The sequence below is a fragment of the Alexandromys fortis genome, unplaced genomic scaffold (assembly GCF_014885135.2).
Source record: "Alexandromys fortis isolate MF-2015 unplaced genomic scaffold, M_Fortis_MF-2015_v1.1 scaffold_69, whole genome shotgun sequence".
Taxonomy (NCBI): domain Eukaryota; kingdom Metazoa; phylum Chordata; class Mammalia; order Rodentia; family Cricetidae; genus Alexandromys; species Alexandromys fortis.
The window spans coordinates 1,090,879-1,110,509 of record NW_026067951.1 but is presented as its reverse complement, the minus strand read 5'-3'; the positions used below and the strand labels follow the sequence as shown (position 1 = coordinate 1,110,509).

At 42.7% G+C, this 19,631-nt stretch overlaps 2 protein-coding genes across 2 annotated transcripts in view; one reads left to right on the top strand and one right to left on the bottom strand.

Annotated features, from left to right (window-relative positions):
- Fam107b (family with sequence similarity 107 member B) overlaps window positions 1–15,500 on the bottom strand; it is a 222,596-nt gene extending 207,096 nt beyond the window's left edge. The window contains exon 1 of the mRNA XM_050150556.1: window positions 15,084–15,500. Coding sequence (XP_050006513.1) covers window positions 15,084–15,500 — 417 coding nt within the window. The remainder of the gene's footprint in view (window positions 1–15,083) is intronic.
- A 2,674-nt stretch (window positions 15,501–18,174) lies between these two features.
- On the top strand, window positions 18,175–18,639 carry LOC126506770 (40S ribosomal protein S10-like). Its single transcript, XM_050150563.1, has one exon. It carries the CDS (start codon window positions 18,205–18,207, stop codon window positions 18,622–18,624), a length of 420 nt encoding a protein of 139 aa, XP_050006520.1. The 5' UTR covers window positions 18,175–18,204; the 3' UTR covers window positions 18,625–18,639.
- Window positions 18,640–19,631: the final 992 nt, after the last annotated feature.

Sequence of the window (19,631 nt, the reverse complement as noted above, 5' to 3'; positions counted from 1 at the left end):
TACATTATCATGTAAGATCTGACTAAAATGCTTGGTAATATCTGGTGTGTATTTTTATGTGCACATGGGTATGTGCTATATGCATATGTGTACACAGGTAGCTCGCATATAGGGGCATATGAATAAAGGTCAGAAGTTGACATCAGGTGTCTTCCTCAGTTCTTCTCTGTCTCATCTTCTCAGACAAGGTTTCTCTATGAATATGGAGCTTACCTGCACGAACAGCCGGCCATCAAGCTCCAGGAATTCGCCTATCTCTAACCCCTCCCCCAGAACTGAGGCTACAGGCACACATTGCCATGCCCAGCTTTTATGTGGGTTCTGGGGATTCGAACTCAGGTCCTCATGCTTTTTGCAACAAGCACTTCATCCACTGAGTGGTTTTTCCAGTCTCATTATGTTAATTTTTTGATTAGCATAAAAACAAAAGATTTAATTGTGACAGTTCCATACATATAAGTTTATGTATTTGTTCTTATTTGCCCTCCCCCATGCACTTCACACACACACACACCTCTTGCTGGTCCCTTTCCTCCAAGTAGCTGCCCTGTCTGTTTTCAGAACATATATATTTCATTACTCTTTTTCTTTCTCCTCACTCTCTCATCCTCTTTAGAACTCTATCCCTTCTCAGAGTCCTCTTTCTACTTCAATGTTCTACACACACACACACACACATACACATATGCATATATGGATTTCACATATGAGAAAAAACTTATCCATGCAAACAGAATATTATATACCAAAAATGTTATGGATGGGAAACTTTTACAATTTTAAGAGACTAAGTACCCCAGAAACACAAAGTTAATCACACTGTAAAGCATCTAATTCAATAGCTAGGTATAACATTATCATAAAGATGGTTTAAAAAAAAGGTAACAGATCCCAGTTTATATACATAGAGACAGCACTGCATACTCAACTATATGAGCACACACATGTGCATATGCACAGGCTGAGCTCTGCATGCACACACATATTGAAGAGGGCCAGCCTCTAAAAGCAGATGAACCTGTAACAGAACAGCAAGATCCTTGGATGCCATCTTGGGGCCACTGTGAGAAGCCACTGAAAAGGCCACCCTAACACTGGGCATTTTAACAACCAAGTCATAGTTGTATAATTTAATTTCTTATCATGCAATAACAATCATACTTCATCTGAGACACAAGTGAGTTTTGCCTGACATCATAACTGCCGTGTGTCTGTAACCAGACGGGTAATTCATTTCTCTTACAGCAACCCATCATATCCTGAAAATTCACCAGCTTCCTCTCGTTCAAAATTCCTCAGTCAAAGATAATACACAGACCTGGGGAGCATGAGAAATGTTTCTTAACACAAAGGCTTGGATTTGATCCCTAGCTACAGATTTCAGATAGCGTCTGCTCTGAGGCCAGGCACGGATTCAAAGCCAGTTTGGTGACAGTTTAATATATCTGATAATATTCTCACTGCCAAGGGAAGGAAAATGCCTACTTCAAAGGAAATCAATCATCTGAAATAAGTCAGCAAATATACAGACATTGTGGCTTGACCTTCTCTAAGTTGTGTTTAACACCAACTTACCTCTAAGCTAAGCTTAACACGATTCAGGGGTTCTGGAGAAACCCTAGAGAAGAAAGTCACTCGTTACAGCAGCGACAGCTCAGGCTTGGGGCTCAGAGAGAAGAGCTGTCAGTAGCATAGCCAGGAGCAACTGGCAGATCCTCCAAGCCGATGCTCGTTGACAGCAACGCCACATCCCCATCCTCAACTTCAACCGTCTGCATCAGTTCCCTCAAGACTGCTGCCTCTGGGAGCCACCTACACGCTCATTTCTCATCTGCTCCTCTCCAGTGAGCACTTGTTCACATGGTTGCCTAGCACCATGTCTGCAACAGGAGGTAGGTATTTTTTAAGATGGGAGGAAAAGCACTGAAGATACTGAATTATCTTGAAAGATTCGGAACTGTAGAACCAAATGGAAATTTCCTGTCTATTGCCCCTTCCCCCAAGAGTAAAACTTTCCAAAGAGTAAAACTAGGCTCTGAATATTTAATAAATGGTCTTGAGAACCACTTGGCAATTTGAGACTAGAGCCCAGGTTTTCTGGATCCAAAATCCAAGAGCCTTTTCTCTTTATCAAGTGCTTTATAATAGCAGTCTTGGGTGTCAACTTAGCCTGGCTAGACTACCAAGGTATTTAATCACACAGTAATCTAGGGTTGTTAGGGAGGTAATTTGTAGAAGAGGGTAACGCCTACCATCAGTTGACTGGAGAAGAATTGAAATCAATAAAGTGGATGTCGTCCAATCAATTAAAGGCCTTCAGAGCAATCAGTGAGGTTCTGAAAAGAGAAGAAAGCACTCTGTGTGCAGACAGCAGGGGCTGGGCAGTTCTAGCAAACAGAACCACACTGGAGATTTTGACCTTTTCACTCTCATCGTGTGTGTGAGTCAAGCTTTTGAAACACCTCTACCTCCTTCTCTTTGTGATACACACACACACACACACACACACACACACACCCCTACCCCACATATATCCTGTTGGTTCTGTTTCTTGGAAAAATCCAGAGTTACAAATGATAAACTATTAAAGAAGCCAGTGGTCATTCAAGAGAGCATGTCATATATTCTTATTAAGTACTGGCTGGATAAATTAATGACCGGCTGGAAACTGTTTTTCTGATTTGAGTCCTACCCAAGTAATGCCACTTTAACTGTGAACTCACTCAGCAATTATTTACAAAGAGATGGCTCCTAGGAACATATCCCTGACACTCATGAAGATCCCCACAGCTGGTATCGATGCTAATAAAAATGCTGGAGAGAAAAGGCCAGAGACTTGTCAGTCATGTTGTTCCTGCAAATGAGCCAGGAGTTCAAAGCCCTCTTAGTGGGTCATTCAACAGAGAGTCTTTAAAACTCGCCAAAGGGGGTTTGCTGGGGACCGATGGCGGGACATGTACAAGCAGGGCTGTTCAGACCATGCAAAAGTGAAGAACAAAAGGATCTGCTATGATTTGACTGTTGCCACCAAAACTCATACTGAAATTGAGGTATGAAGAGGTCAGGGCCCAGGGAAACGGCTCGATGGACGAAGTACTTGTCCACATGCATGAGGACGAACGTTTGCGTCTCCAGCACTCGGGAGTTAAATGCAGGGGATACCTGGAGCAAGGTGACTAGCTAGACTAGCTGAATCAGTGATCTGGATTCATGGGAGAAACCCTGTACCAACAGATAAGGTGGAAAGTGATTGAAAAGGATGCCTGATGTCACACATTTCCACACACGTGAACATACATAATACATACACACATGCATTCATACTACACATGCACAACAGAAAGAGAGATGGAACCAGGTAAGACCTCTGAGAAGTGATCAAGCCATCAGGGTTCTGCTAACCACACATCTGTGGGTGGGTATAGTCATGGATTATTGTCAGAGCTGAGCTGTTTAAAAAGCCAACTTGACACTTGTGTGTGCTCTGCTTACCATGTGACACACAACTCAGAACTAGAAGTCCCCACCAGCGAGCAGAATGTCACCTATGTGTTCCCTCATCCATTGACTTTCCAGTCTCCAGAACCGTAAGAAATAAATAGTTTAAAATAAGTTCCTCAACCTACATGGTCATGTGTAGCAATTGAATATGGATTAAGGCAGAAAGCCTTTCTAGAGTAGAGAATTGGTTGTAGCAACTGGCTTCTGAATATTTCAAGAAAACATGAATTTTGATACTAACCAAAACAAGAAGGAAAAAAAGAGAAGGATCATAAATCTGAGGTTTATTGTTGTAATAAGACAGTGATATATAATCAAACTCAAGTTCATGGAAAATTCACTGGGTGGGAAGGAAAAACAAGTGCCTACAACCATATAAAGGCCTTTCACCCCAAGCTGCAGAGACAAGCGCTCAGTGCCATTTGATTGCTTACGTTCTTATTGCGGCTGCTGTTTGCCCGGCTGCTGTCCTAACAAAATCAAACAAAGGTAAAAGCAGCACTTTGTTCTTCATGGCACGCTAACGCCTAAGAGCAAGTGCTGCCCCCCTCAGTCTATGGACCTGGGAACAAACACAGACTTCGAAAACCTCACAGTTACACTTGACACCAATTACTAAGAGCACAGAAGAAATAGCATGTTGATTCTTTTATTTGAAATTATTTGGCTTTTGCTAAATCAAGCTACTTTTTTCTTATTACAGATATCATTCAGTATTCACGGAGAATGAATTCTAAAATGACCTATAGACACCAAGATCCAAACATGCTCAAGTACTTTATATAATGCACATAATCTACCCAATTGACCCATAAAGATAATTTCAAATCATCTTTGGTTAATTATTGCTGAACACACTGTAAACTGCTATGCAAGCCCAGTAAGATGGCACATACCTGTAATCTTAGCACTTTGGAGGTTGAGTCAGAAGGATCGCAAGTTTGAAGCCAGCCTGGGTTACATAGCCAGACTCTGAAAAAAAAAGAGAGATGAAATTTGGGGAGGGGAGATAGAAAGGACAGAAGAAGAAAATGAAAACAGAAAGAAAGGAGGGAAAGAGAAGATGGAAAGAGAAAAAATAAGCAAGGAATAAAGAAAAAAACAAAGATAGATAGATAGATAGATAGATAGATAGATAGATAGATAGATGATAGATATTTCTTTTTCATACATACACACATTTTATATTTTCCTCTCTAGGGGATACTGACAAGAACAAACCTTTGTAGATGTTCAGGGCAGATGCAAACATCACGGCCCTCCCTATACACTGAACGATCCTTGGTAAGCTTCTAGATCTGCCATGTGGTTTTCCAGTTTCTTCTCCCCATCTCCTCTCTGGGGGCCGGAAGACCCGCCAAGAGTGTTTTACTCACTAAAACTGGACTTTTAACTTTACCTGATCTGATTTATTGCATCGGCGGAGAGACTTAATATCGGGGTACAGAAACCTTTCAGGGCTAAAATAATAGTTGCGGAAATTGTGGGTTCTGAATGTTGACTGCCAATACCCCTTAAGCTTAGCCATGAATCAGAAGCCCTTGACTAGCCCTTCAGTGTTAGAAGGTAGCCCATAAAAGTACAAGATTATATATTTCATACTTCAATAATATTAGCTAAAAATATTTTATGGACATTAAGTTCTCTAAGAATCAGGAAAAATATCAAAATGTCAAAAGTCCAGAATTATGAGAGAAACTTGTAAAAGCACTCCTGCCTTTTGCTCTCATGTCCTTCAAACAGCTCAGTGCCTGGCTAACGGACAATCAAATCACACCTAGGACTTGGGTTCCAACCAAGCTGTCCTTTTCCATTTAACGAAGCACGACAGACAAACACTGGCTTTCCAGAATGAGTCTGTCCACACCCCCTCTCTCCAGCTCAATGGCTCCAGTGGAGGCTTCCCCTTCCTCTAATTGCCTTCGCTCTCCAACCTTTCACTTCCCCCAGTGCAGAATCACAAAACCAAGTGTGTCAAGCACATGGTGGGAAAAGTGTTAAGTCAATGAATTATGTTTTCTTTGGAAAGGAAGAAGACCAGTGGAAAATGAACAACAGTTCAGATCAGGTTAACAGAGTCCTTAGCTGGAAAAAAATCCTCTCCAGTTTCCCATGATTGATACAGCACATTCATTCAGCTAGGCCCTGTGGTTCCTGGAGCATAAGACGTGTTCAACTTTCCAGCATATTCAGCAAGTGTAACAGTGGAATGAAAACTGTTTTGGCTAACACATGACTCCAGGTTATATAATCTAAAAGACAGAAATTCCTACTAAACAGATGCAGATATTCTTGGGGAAATGGGTCTTGTAAATCAGAATCTCCTTAGTAGCTTTTGGGTCAGATGGTCAAGAGTATTATCTATTTAAAAAAAAAAGCACAGTGTTGCACTCTGTAAAACTTGGGGCTGGGGATGCCAAGGTTGTGGCTCAGTTGGCAGAGCCCTTGCCCAGCATACATAAAGGCCTGTGTTCAGTCATCGTGCCTCACAAACCTGGTATGGCAGCACAGAACTGGAATCTCAGTACTCTACAGGTGGAGGCAGCAGAACCAGGAGTGTAAGGTCGTTCTTGGCTACTTAATGAGTTCAGGAGCAGCATGAGGCTGCACAAGACCCTGGCTTAAGAAAAGAAAAATAAGAGCATAAATGAGTCACAAAGGGGTCATTAGATTCTTCCCTCTCTAACCGGATTAGGTACTGCTCAGACAGGGGACCTCTTACTCTGGCATAACAATCTGCTTAATTGGGCGTCATTTTCAACTGGATTTTAAAGGAATGGCCACCTCACTTGAAAGCAGGAATTCCAATTTTTATTAAATTACACACTTGTCTCTTGTTCCTTAGTTTGGAATTTGTATTCCCTCCAGCTCTAAAGTGTCTGAGAGTTCTACATACTTGCCGTCCTCTAGAGTCTTTTATAGACGAGTTCCAGGAGCCAAGCTGCACACTGTAAACTCCATGATTTTACGAGGACCATTCGTTTTCCATCTCAGAGTAGCCAAGAAGCTGCTTCTCTCTTTTTCCAGTTCGAATGCAGCTGAATATCTGTCTTGGGAAATTCCTAACTGAGTGAACAGGTATATCATGCAGAATCCTGCACTGTGCTTGACATCTTTTGATGGTACAAATCTGTCCTGAAACATTACCAGTGCCTAACTGGAAAGGGATGGAATTTGCTCCTCATCCTTCAGACATCCTCTTCGCTTGAGGAAGTAAAGACGGTTGTTTTGCTCAGGAGCATAAAATGGAACCAGACAACTCGCAGTAATTGCATGAAACTGTCATTTGCTTTTGAGTTAAAAATTATGCCAAGAGGATTAATATATAGAACATATAAATAATCATAAAAATTAAGCCCCCAAATCCAAATCATCCAATCAATAAATTGCCTAATGAGCTGAGGAGACAGTTTTTAAAAGAAAAATACAATGAAAACTAAGTGCTTGGAACAGTGTTCGATATCCTTAGCCACCAAGGAATGCATATTAGAATTGCTTTGAGCTTCCATCTCACCACAGTCAGAATGGCTATCACCACGACAAGGGACAGTACTGGCAAGAATGGAGAAGAAAGGGGAAGCCTGATAGGCTGTCGGTGGGAATGTAACTTATGCAGCCACTATGAAATCACTGTGCAGGTTCCTCAGAAAATTATAAACAAGACTACCATATGATCCAGCTATAATAGTCCTGGGTAGGCTGTCTAAAAGCCAACAGAGCACACAGACATTTCCATATCCATGTTTATTGCTGACTGCATATCTACAACAGCTAATAACAGGAACCAGATTAAATGTCCAGCAACAAGTGGGTGGATAAGAAAGCATGGTGTATGTATACACAGTGACTTTTATTAGTGATGAAGAACAAAATCTGACATGTGCAGCAAAGTGGGTAGAACTGAAGATCATTTTATATTAAGCAAACTACGTAAGATCCACAAGACGAGTATCACATGTTTGTTTTCATAGGCAGACTTCAGATTTAAGTGTGCCTCTCTCTCTCTCTCTCTCTCTCTCTCTCTCTCTCTCTCTCTCTGTGTGTGTGTGTGTGTGTGAGTGTGTAATATGAAAGTAGAAAGGTGAATGTGAGAGGAGAGGTCTTAAAGGAAGATGAAGAGAAGAAAAAGAAGAAGGAAAGACCACTGCACTCACGAACTTACAGCAGCTGTGGTTGCCTGCACAAGACTTGCACAAGATCAAGCCAGTCAACATTCTAGGATGGAGTTCGGAAGCCTAGGATGGAGATGGAAGGGGTTTGTAAGCCTCACCCCTAACTGAGCCATGGACAATTCACAGTTTGTGAAGAAAGGTGAGTCGGGTTTTTGTAAGGGTGGCTCCTGGGAGGTCCACTATGCCCCATGCCCCTCGTCCAGAAGAACATGGACGACACAAACTGAAGTGTTTAAATTTGTTTACATGAAGTTGGGATTTGGAAATGGGAGTGGATCTCGGTTGGAGTTGGGGAGGATTGGGGATTAATATGATCAAAGTACATTATATGAAATTCTAAAAGAATCAATAAAATATTTATTTAAGTAAAATAAGAAGGAAGGAGAAGGGAAAAATAAAAATAAAGCAATGAAATATATGCACCATGAAAGCAGAAGACGGCATGATTCGGGAGAAGAAAGGAGCCAACAAGAGTGATATAGAGAGGCTGGGAAGAAGAGCGAGTAAGAAGAAAGCATAGTGACACATATGTGCACTAAAAATGCCACATGAAGCCTATGACTCAGTATGCAAACTCAAACACTTCTAAAGGTTATGTCGTCTGTTCAGCAGGAAACGTCTCTGATTGGAAACGTCTCTCTGTTTTACAGCCAGCTAGAGTTCTGCTGTATTCAAACGTCAGGTCTATTGGGGCGGGGGGGGGGGGGGGGGGGGGGGGACGACAGTGCTCTCATTCTGAAAAAAATTCGTGAAATTTAATTTGTACCAAAAAGATGAGTATGTAGCTTACAGAATTTCTGCCAGTGATGTTGCTTTTGTTACGTTTTATTGCTGGGATAAAAGACTCTAACCCAAGCAACCTGGGGAGAAAAGGATGTATTTCAACTTGTGCTTCCTGTAACAGTCCACCAGTGAGGAAAGTCAGGGCAAGAACTCAAGGCAGAACTGAAATGGAGACCATGAAAAACACCACTTCCTGTTTTTCTTCCTGGCTCACACTCAGCTACCTTTCTACCTCTCTCCTCTTTTTTAAAACTATTTATTTATTTTATGTGCATGGTGTGAGGGTGTCAGATCCCCTGGAACTTGGGTTAGAGACGGCTGTGAGCTGCCATGTGGGTGCTGGGAATTGACTCTGGGTACGCTGGAAGAACAGTCAGTGCACTTAACTGCTGAGCCATCTCTCCAGCCCCAGTTACCTGATCAGGGACTGCACTGCCCATAGCGGGCTGAACCCTCCTACTTCAATTAACAAAAAGAAAATAGTCTATAGGCATGCCTACATGCCAATTTGATCTTTACTTATAAGTTTGTGTGTTTCTGCACGTGTGGTTGCATGTGTGCATGCAGAGGTGTATGTGTATGTGAGAATGTATGTGGGAGACAGAGGTCATTCCAACCAGGCATCATTCCGAGACATCTACAGTTCTTTTTATGACAGGGTCTCTCACTATCCTGGAGCTTGAGTATTCCATCAGCTGGCTGACCAATGAGTCCCAGGAACCCACCTGTCTCTCCCTCCCCATCACCCGGTTTATAAGTGTGCATCATCATGCCTGGCTTCTTTATGTAGGTCCTGGGGAATAAACTCAGTTGCTCATGCTTACGCAACTTTACCAACTAAGGGATCTTCCCAGTTCCTGCTTGGAATTTTTTAATGGAGAGAACATATGGTATGGTCTCTCCTACCCTGAGAGTTAATTCTCAAAATCCATGACTAAACAGGCATTCTAATTTATATGTTTGGTTCTTAAAATTTTGTATCAAGGGGCTGGAGAGATGGCTCAGAGGTTAAGAGCATTGTCTGCTCTTCCAAAGGTCCTGAGTTCAATTCCCAGCAACCACATGGTGACTCACAACTGTAATGGGGTCTGGTGCCCTCTTCTGGCCTGCAGGATACACACAGACAGAATATTGTATACATAATAAATAAATAAATATTTTTTTTAAAAAATTGCATCAAGACTGTAAGACTGTGTTTTAGAAAAAGATGATAAAGAAAGAAGATAGCGGTCTCAGAGACAGCAAAGCCAAGGTCTATACCCTGAAAAAACGGTTCCTGCCTGAGTCTGCATCTTTAGCCAGGCCACTGAGGCCGCAGGGATGGCTTGCAGCTGTGCTGCATCTGACTGCAAAGCCAGCTTGTTCCAAAATGCAACTGTCCTTCTAAAGTGTTTCCCTTCATTTTCACATAATAGATGTTTTTAGTTATAATACACCCAAGCATGATTTCCCTAGGCACAATTATTCTCTCTTCCTATGTCAGACTGGTTACCCCCACATGGAGCAAGAATTAGATAAAGATATCTGGGAAACCGCCACACTGATTTCCAAAGTGGCTGTACGAGTTTGCACTCCCACCAGCAACGGAGGAGTGTACCTCTCCAGCATAAGCTATCACTGGTGTGTTGCTTTGCTTACTCTTTATTTCTAACTATAGTACGGAGCTACAGCAGAATGAAGCGGCTCCAGCCACCCAGGAAGGGCACGGTACACAATGGAAGCCCTTCTCTCAATCATCTACCAACTGTCCCCGTTTTCCCAAGGCCTGTCTTCAAGGAGCCCCCTCCTGAGCTTGTAAGACATCTACAGCTTAGGCTTTCTCACACTCTACTGATACTGCCTGCCTCTATGTCGGTCTCTCCCCCTGGAATGCAAACGAATTACGGGGCTATCCATTCACACACAGCTCCCAGGCCAGTGCTGTCTTCACACAGAGGAATACTGCAGCAACTCCCAGCTAAAGCAATAAACAGAAGCCTTTCTGTACTCTGTGATCTGCATGGTTCTACCAGTTACGAGATCCTTCTCCTGGAAGTCAGACCACTACCAAGGGAAAAATGGCAATTCAAAGGTACCCAACACTGTAAGACACATTCCAAGTCTAAGCTTTTTACCTTGATTTAAAGCATGAAACAGGAAAGGACACATGCACACAAACACACACACACACACACACACACACACAAATGCTGAAATCAAGCATGTGGCTGCATGCCTTTAACTCCGGCACTCGAGAGGCAGAGGCAGGTAGATGTCTATGAGTTCAGAGTCATTCTGGTCTACATATCGAGTTCTGGGCCAATCAGAGCTAAATAGTAAGACTCTATCAAAAATAAAAGTAAGAAAGAAGGAAAAAAGTTGAAGATACCTTTTTAAATTAAAAAACCTAGATTTTTGTCTGTTTATGCACGTGATGCAGGGGACAAACTCGGGTTGTCAGCCCTGTGCAACAAGTGTCTTTACCGCTCAGCTGCCTCTCTGGCCCGACATCACTTTTTCAGGATAGATACATATGTCTTTCTTTACCCCAAAGAAAACCCTTGCATTTCTTCTTAGTTTGTTATTTCATTACTCCTAGCTTTTCCTCTTAGAATAGATACTGCTTCGGATTTAAATGACCCTCTTTCACCTCTGATCACAAAATGGCTGAGGGCAGGGTCCTTATTTGATATTGTTATATTCTGAAGCTACCAAAGCAACTTCCATGAGGAGGATCAGTTCACCTGAAGGGGAAAGACATCTGCCACCAGGCAAGATTGTAATAAAGCTAGCCCATTCATCATCCACCTAGGGGAATCAAGTCACTGAAGACTCTTCAGATAACAACAAAGAAGCCCCTGGCACTTTTAATCAGAAGCTCCCCATAGCCACCAGCAAAGCTGTGTCACTGACAGAAAATGAAAAATATCCCTTTCCATAGTGTTACACACCTGCGACCATGGCAGAAAATGCTATGCAAATAAATTTTTAAATCTAATAATTATAATCATACACATGCATGCATTTATAGATACATATTACAGTGCTAGGGATTGAACCCAAGGCCATAGCCCAGCTGATAGATGTTTATATACTGTATGTTTCCATAAATACACACCATATGCATGTAGGTGGACTTTAAATTTAATTGAAAAGGAAGTGGGCTTATATGGGACTGTTTGGTTCTAAGTCTTCAAGCACTGTGTAATTAGTAATAGAGGCACGTGCTATTTCAAAGGGAGGACTTCGGAGTGAGAGAGAACTCGACTCTAATCCTGAGCCTGCCACTTCCTCCCTCTGTGGCCTTGGGCAAACGCCAATGTCTTCCTCTGAAAACTGAGCCAGATGAGACTGTAACACCTCACTAGGGTTAGTTGAGGGCCTCCGTGTAATGTGCGGAGAAGAAAGGCAGGCAGGCTGCAGGTGCTCTGTATCAGTGAGCTCTCGAATTTGGAACTACAATAGATACCTGTCCTTGGCAGCTGATTTTTATTTGTTTGTTTGTTTTTACCCCTCTGAGGGCCCACCACCCAGCTCCCAAATAAATGCATGGAGACTTAGTCTTACTTATACATGTCCAGCCTTAGCTTGCCTTGTTCCTAGCCAGCTTTTCTACCTTAAATTAACCCATTGCTCCTCTTCTACATGTGGGCTTGTTACCTTTCTTTATCTGCCTTTCTTCCCTTCTTACTCTGTGGCTGGTTGTATGGCTGGGTAGCTGGCCCGTGGTGTCCTCCTCTCTTTCCCCTTTGCTCGCTCCTAGCTCTCCTCCTTTTCTCCTATTTATTCTCTCGACCTGCCAGCCCCACCTATCTCTCTCTCCTGCCTAGCTATTGGCCATTCAGCACTTTATTAGACCAATCAGATGTTTTAGACAAAATAACACAGCTTCACAGAGTTCAGCAAATGCAACATAAAAGAATGCACCACATCTGCACCATTAAACAAATGTTCCACAGCATAGCTGTGAATGTAACACATCTTTAACTAATATTCCACCACAGATGTCCAATCACCTTGCCCATGGAATGCCCTCTTATCACATGCTTTGGCCCTCAATTTTATGGCGTTTTCCTTCCATCACTTTTCTGTCTCACAGCTGATGAAATCCCGGACATGACTTAGCTCTTCACAAGATTCCCAAAGCTCCCACTGCCACTTACTTCTCTCACCTTAGCATCCCAGGTACCCCGCTTTGGGCCTCGTGTACCTTTCCAGGCATTTCTACGACGTGCAGCCTCATTTTTGTTCACTCTGATAGACCTACTCCCATGCTGCATTCAATTCCTATAAATAAGTAGTCTTGCTCACCTGACTCCTTTATCACAACGTCCCTTCCCTTATTGTGCCTTTGAAAATTCTAAGGCGCATGCAGGCAACATGGTTCAGTGAGTAAAGACACTTGCCATCAAGCCTGATGACCTGAGTTTGATCTCTGGGACCCACGTGAAGAAGTAGAGAACTGACTCCCACTGTGCTCCATTGCCTCTTGTGAAATGCAGGTCAGCCCCCTGGGTCACAGAAACCAATCAGGTCAACCCTTTGTCTTTGCTACTAGCTCAGCAACAGAGGGTGGATGCTGGGTCGCTGCACCCCCTTCCCAAACAGAATGTAGGCTTCTAGCTCGGCCAGGCAGAGCTGCATTCATCCCTGGAACAGGTAGCTGATGTGAACTTGGCCCTGATGTGTACCCAGATCCACTACAGATATCTTAATCTATACATTGGGTATGCACAGAAAGCTAAACAAGTATGTTGATTTTTTTAGGGGGTTGACTTAGTGATGTTAACAAAAAGAAAATCAGTGCTGTTAGGCAGAGTTTGGTGAAACCTTTTGCCCAATTTCAGAACAGAAGAATCCAAACAATGAAGTTCAACTTAATCATTTGTTTTGTTCCCTAGCAGTTCTGGAGATGGAGCTCATGACCTGGAGCACATTAAATAAGGCTCTACTACCAAGCCACACCCTCAGATCTCTGTTCACTCCCTTAATACAAAGCTATAGACAGTGGCCCTAACCTCTGGGATAGTGACCCCTTTGCGGAGTCCACTGACTGTTTCACAGGGGTCACCTAAGACCACCAGAAAACAGATACTTACATTCACAATTCATAAAGTAGCAAAATTAGATTTATGAAGGGGCAATAAAAATAATTTTGTGGTTGGGGTCACCACAACATGAGGAACTGGATTAAAGGGTCTCAGCGTTAGGAAGGTTGAGAAACACTGCTATAGATTGTCAATTAGAACCATATTTTATGTTTTAACTTTATCTTTGCTGTTAGACAAGTTACAGTTTATTTCTAAAAAGACTCTAGAACAAGTCAGAAAATCAGACCAAAAAAAAAAAAAAAAAACTATTATTTGTTAAACTGGCTGAGAAAAAAAAAACAGTTTTAAATCAGAACATCTAACTAATGAATACTCGAAACTTTTGCAGCTCTTAAAAGCCTGGGTCCTAAATTAATAGGGCAAGAGATTAATAGGGCAATAACAACAATATACTTAAATAACATCTTTGGGAATACACTCTTTAGGAAACTCTTTCTCAGTTACCCCTCTTAACTGGGATTGCCAAGAAATGTGATATCATGTGTACAACCAAATCAGAACATGCAAAAATCAAAATTCAAGGACGACAAAAAAAGGAAAGACAGCGACTCAAGACTGGGCCTTAGGGAGTAGTGTGGCCAGAACCCAAAGCCCTTTCCGCTTCCTGTTCTTAAATCTTCAAAGTACAGACACATCCATTTATGATTTTTTTCGTTGTTTTGTTTTTATTTTTGAGACAGAATTTCTCTGTGTAGCCTTGGCTGTCCTGGAACTCACTCTGTAGACCAGCTGGCCTCAAATTCACAGAGATCTCCCTGTCTCAGCCTCCTGAGTACTAGGATTAAAGGTGTGTGCCAACTACTACCTGGCAATTTATGAATATCATTTTTATCACTTCCTGTCTACTGTGTACACAGGGCTGCTTACATTTCCAACTTTCCCCATCATTCCCAATTTTCTATACACAATACATTTGAAGCACTAAAGACAATTTCTGAAATCCCAGAGTTGTACTGTGGGTTTTGATACCTATAAAGTTATAGATCAGTTTTTTGTTTATTTGGTTTGATTTGATTTGGTTTTTGCTTTCCGAAGACAGGGTTTTTCTGTATGTAGTCCTGGCTGTCTTGGAACTCGCTCTGTAGACCAGAATGGTCTCAAATAGACAGAGATCTGCCTGCCTCTGCCTCCCTAGTGCTGATACTAAAGGCGTGCACCACCACTGCCCAGCATAGATCAGTTTTTTAAAAAGCATATGTATGTGTGTGTTACATGTGTGTGGATATATATATATATGCATACATCATATACCCTCTGGAGACACTGTTTGTTCTGAGACATCTTTAGACACCACTTCATTAAAGTTGAGTTCGCCACTGCCGCAGCTTCTGAACTCATTATCATTTCTCTCCCTAAGTCTTCAGAAAACAGGCTGAGAATTTAAAAGCCTTTCCACACACTTCCTCTCACGAGTGAGAATTCCCTGTGTCTTACACAGTAATGAATTTAAACAAGGATGTTTGCCAGAGAGTTCCCAAAATGACAGAATGCTCCCCATACCTCCCCATCTGTAACGGCACTGGGAAAACTCACTCACCTTCGGCGTGTCAATAATTGATGGTCTAGGGATGGATGTCTGGAAAGTAACTGCCTCACGGTCTGGTTCATCACTGAGGCACCGGGGCACATTCTCAAGGGTCTCTGCGGGCTGGACAACGTTGTGTTTGCTGTTGTTGCCATTGGCACCACCATTTCGTTCTGAGTGCATATCAGAATCTCGCCTTTTCTCCGGAGTGCTTTCTTCTTCTACCTTGGGGTGACTTGGATGCTTGCCTGCTTTGGCCATGGGCTGGACATTGATGGTGGAGTGAGTATCAGCTGAGCTGGACTGATCAAAGGCAGCATTCTCCCTGGTGTTACCAAAACAAGCCAGCAGAGCCGAGCATGGAAAGGGGTGCATCCTTCCAGGTGAGAACGTCAGGCTTTTGGTGAGCCTCGCTTTCCACACCGACATGACCTGTAGCAATACATGGCAGAGTTCAAAGGAGAAAAGGAAGTCTTCTTCCGGGTTGCCTTCGAGTCACCATTTCCGTGCCTGAAGAGGAGATGGCCGGCCCATCCTCACCAAGATGGTCTCTCTATGTATCCCTGCAAGGAAGCATTCATCCTGGGGGATTTCACGCTCTTCCTTTCCTGCTGTCAGTAGCTAAAGAAGCCTCTGTGAGGCAGGCAGTTGGCTCGGGTTACAGTCCCCGGCAGGGCAGACGCTCCAGGGTAAGGTAGTGCCAAGGCAATAGACAGCTGCTTCGGGTTACCTGGGAGGCATAAAGATAATGTAGCCTATTAGCATCCACCATAAGAGTGTCAGCCGTGTATCAATAACATCATAACAGCCGCAAAACCTTCTACAGTTTCTGCCTTCAAATATTTATTCACCCAAACAAAACAGAAACCACCCAGTTGTCTATGGCAAATGAAGACCCCCGTGAGAGGCCACAACCCTGGCACCTGCTTCATTATTAAAATAGAAGGTGCATTGGATCGTTCATCCAGAGAGATCCATGTTTGTACCTAATGTCATGAAGACTTTTCTGGATCTTTCCTGAATCTTCCCCCTGATAACAGCGTCCTGGCTTCAGAGTCCATTCTGGATCTGGTAACTATCAGTGCTCATGAATCTGTTTTCTGAGCATCTGGTTCCTGGTTGTTTTTTAAACAATATAAAAAAAGACCAGGCTAAGAATTAGAATTATGTAGTATGCCACACTTCTGAAGGCACTGTGCATGTTTTGAGTGACAGTCAATTGGGTATATGTGTTGCCTAATTTAAAAAGTAAATAAATTTCAGTTCATGTAGACCCTTCCACTTTCCAAACCATTAAATGTTAGTGGAGCTGAGTCTGATGGCACATACCTCTAACCCCAGCAGACAAAGGCAGGAGGATTACCCCAAGTTCAAGGTCAAACTGCACAACACAGCAAGTCTTAGGCCAACTGGGGACACACAATGAGAGCCTATCTCAAAAATAAATAGATGGTAATAATAATAGTCAATTCTAACCACATTGTAAGACAATTCAAAAACCAGGATTTTCCCCTCACCGAACACCTGCTAGGGATGTCCTAGAAAAGTAGTACCGTCATGATTTTGCCATGAAGAGTGACTTTCAGATCAAGGTTTCGGGACATATTACCTACTCTAATTTATTTGTTTGCTCTTTTTTTTTAATGTCCAGCTATATTCCTCATCTGAGACAGGAAGTCATTACATTAATAATAATAACAATGCCCAATTTACAGACTCAGCAGCTAGGTCTTTGAAACTTCAACTGAAAACAGGAAAATCATGCCACCAGGAAGGTCAGGATAAAAGCTCAAAGTACCTACTGGACACAGCATCAAATACAGACTTTATTTTGGTGTCTAACAAAAGTTTGAATACAGCAGTGGTGCACACCTTTAATCCCAGTACTCAGGAGGCAGAGGCAGGTAAATTTCTGAGTTCAAGGCCAGCCTGGTTTACAGGGCTACACAGAGAACCCCTATCTTGAAAAGACCCCCCACCCCAAAAAATTGAAATGGAACATTGTTGCATTAGGAGCGGCGAGGCTGCGTCCCCGGCACCCAGCCGCCCACATGGCTAGCTTATGTCCCGAAATAATTACACGGAAACTGTATTTTTTTAAACACTGCCTGGCCCGGCTAGTTCCAGCCTCTTATTGGCTAGCTCTTACATATTGTTCTAACCCATTTCTAATATTCTGTGTAGCCCACGAGGTGGCTTACCAGGGAGGATCTTAACCTGCGTCTGTCTGGAGTGGGAGAATCATGGCGACTCCTTGACTAAGCTTCTTTCTCCCAGCATTCTCTTCTGTTTACTCCACCCACCTAAGGGTTGGCCTATCAAGGGGCCTAGGCAGTTTCTTTATTAATAAGAAATCACTCCCATATCATTTCCCCTTTTTCTGTTTAAACAAAAAAGAAAGGCTTTAACTTTAACATAGCAAAATTACATATAACAAAACAGTTATCAAGTAAGAATCACAGTTACAATATATATATATATATACTATCTTTTATCATAACTAAGGAAAACTATAATTATCTATTCATTCTTCAACTCTATCAAAGACTCCAGAAGGATATAATACTACCTAAGTAAACAAGAAATAAGAAAACTCTAGAAATGACAGAGACATCTCGCTGCCTGGACAGTCACCCAAAGTTCCTCTGTACTGTTGGGGCATCCATCTTCGGCCTACAGGCCCATAATATCCATCAGACATTTCCAAGAAGCAGGAAATTCCAAAGAGAGTTCAGTCATTTTCTGCTGTGTCCTGCAGAATGTCTCGCAGACTCTTTCATGAATCAGGAACCCTGAAAGACCACCTTTAGGCAAGTTCAGCAGTCCTCTCTCTGCGGGTTCTCTGTGTCCAGTTTATGCAACAGTCCAGGCAAGAACAGTTTCTTGCCCAAATGGCTATCAAATTCCATAAGGATCCTCTTCGATGCCCATCTTCCTCTTGAAGTAGCTGGTGCTGCCAGGAGCAGACGTGTCTCCTTGTCATGAAAAGTCCTAAGTTATTAAAATATTTTAAATGCCATATTCTGCAGTCTTTGAAAAATATGAAGAATGCCTATCTAACTGAAGTATATTTCTATATATCTAGAAAATCTAGCTTTTTCCAGCCTCCGTCCCGGACCCTGCAGCCACCGCGATGTTGATGCCCAAGAAGAACCGGATTGCCATCTATGAGCTCCTTTTTAAGGAAGGGGTGATGGTTGCCAAGAAGGATGTCCATATGCCCAAACACCCCGAGCTGGCAGACAAGAACGTGCCCAACCTTCATGTCATGAAGGCCATGCAGTCTCTGAAGTCTCGAGGCTATGTGAAGGAGCAGTTTTCCTGGAGACACTTCTATTGGTACCTTACGAATGAGGGCATCCAGTATCTCCGCGATTATCTCCACCTACCTCCGGAGATCGTGCCTGCCACCCTGCGCTGCAGCCGTCCCGAAACTGGCAGGCCTCGGCCCAAAGGGCCAGAGGGTGAGCGCCCCGCAAGATTCACAAGAGGGGAGGCGGACAGAGACACCTACCGAGGCCGGGGCTGGCTCAGCCACCGAGTTCCAGTTTAGAGGAGGCTTTGGTCGTGGACGTGGTCAGCCACCACAGTGAGCTTGAAGACTGTTGTTTGGAATAAACGTTAAAGAAAAATAAAAAAAAAAAAAAAGAAAATCTAACTAACTTGACTACAAGCTTGACTATTATCCATTAACCTATATTTCCTAATTATACAGTACATTTTTAAATGAACTACACAATCACAATACCTTAATCAAGATCAGAAATACATATACACATAACAAAATTGACCGTAAAATCCATACCAATGCAAATTATTCATATCTATATCAGAACATGGAAAGATATCATTTGGTTAAAGGTCATCACAGGACAAGCCCTGTATCAGACTTACCAGGGTCAAAAGGTCATTCTCCTTTTAAAATAGAAGTACACAATCTAACCCTTCCTCCCAGGAGGGGGCAGGAAGTTCATGCTCTCAGCAGGCCCCCTCATTTCTGAGGGCATGGGAACGGTTTCATCTCTTACCCATCTCTCTGTTATAGTAGGTTTAGGCACGATCATTACATACTCCCTTCAAAAGTCCTTACAGGTAAGGGTGGCTATGGTGCTTAACAAGGCTTTTTGGATGCTTGGAAACAGCAGGAAGAAATGAGAGGCAGTTCTTAAATGTAGCTTTATTCATCTGCTCATTCACGTACAAGCAGAAACATTGTCTAAAGTAGCAGATTCGGGGCTAACAATGCTATTTTCTCTCTTTCATTCTGGGAAAGGGTCTTTCAGGTATGCCAGTCTGATATCAAACTCCTGATCGTTCTGCTGCCACCTCCAGAATGCTGAGTGTCTGATCAGCAGCGTATCCAAATAAACCAGCATCCCAGTTCTTGGCCCATGCAACATATGAACATTTCTCTAGGGTAGCTGCCAGGTCTGAACTAGAACAGATAACGGATATTGAGGAATCTCAGCAAATTGGTTCATTTAATCCTTACAACCCTAGCAGAAAGATGATATTATTCCCATCTTACCCATTAGCAAAACAAGAAATAGAAATTTAAGT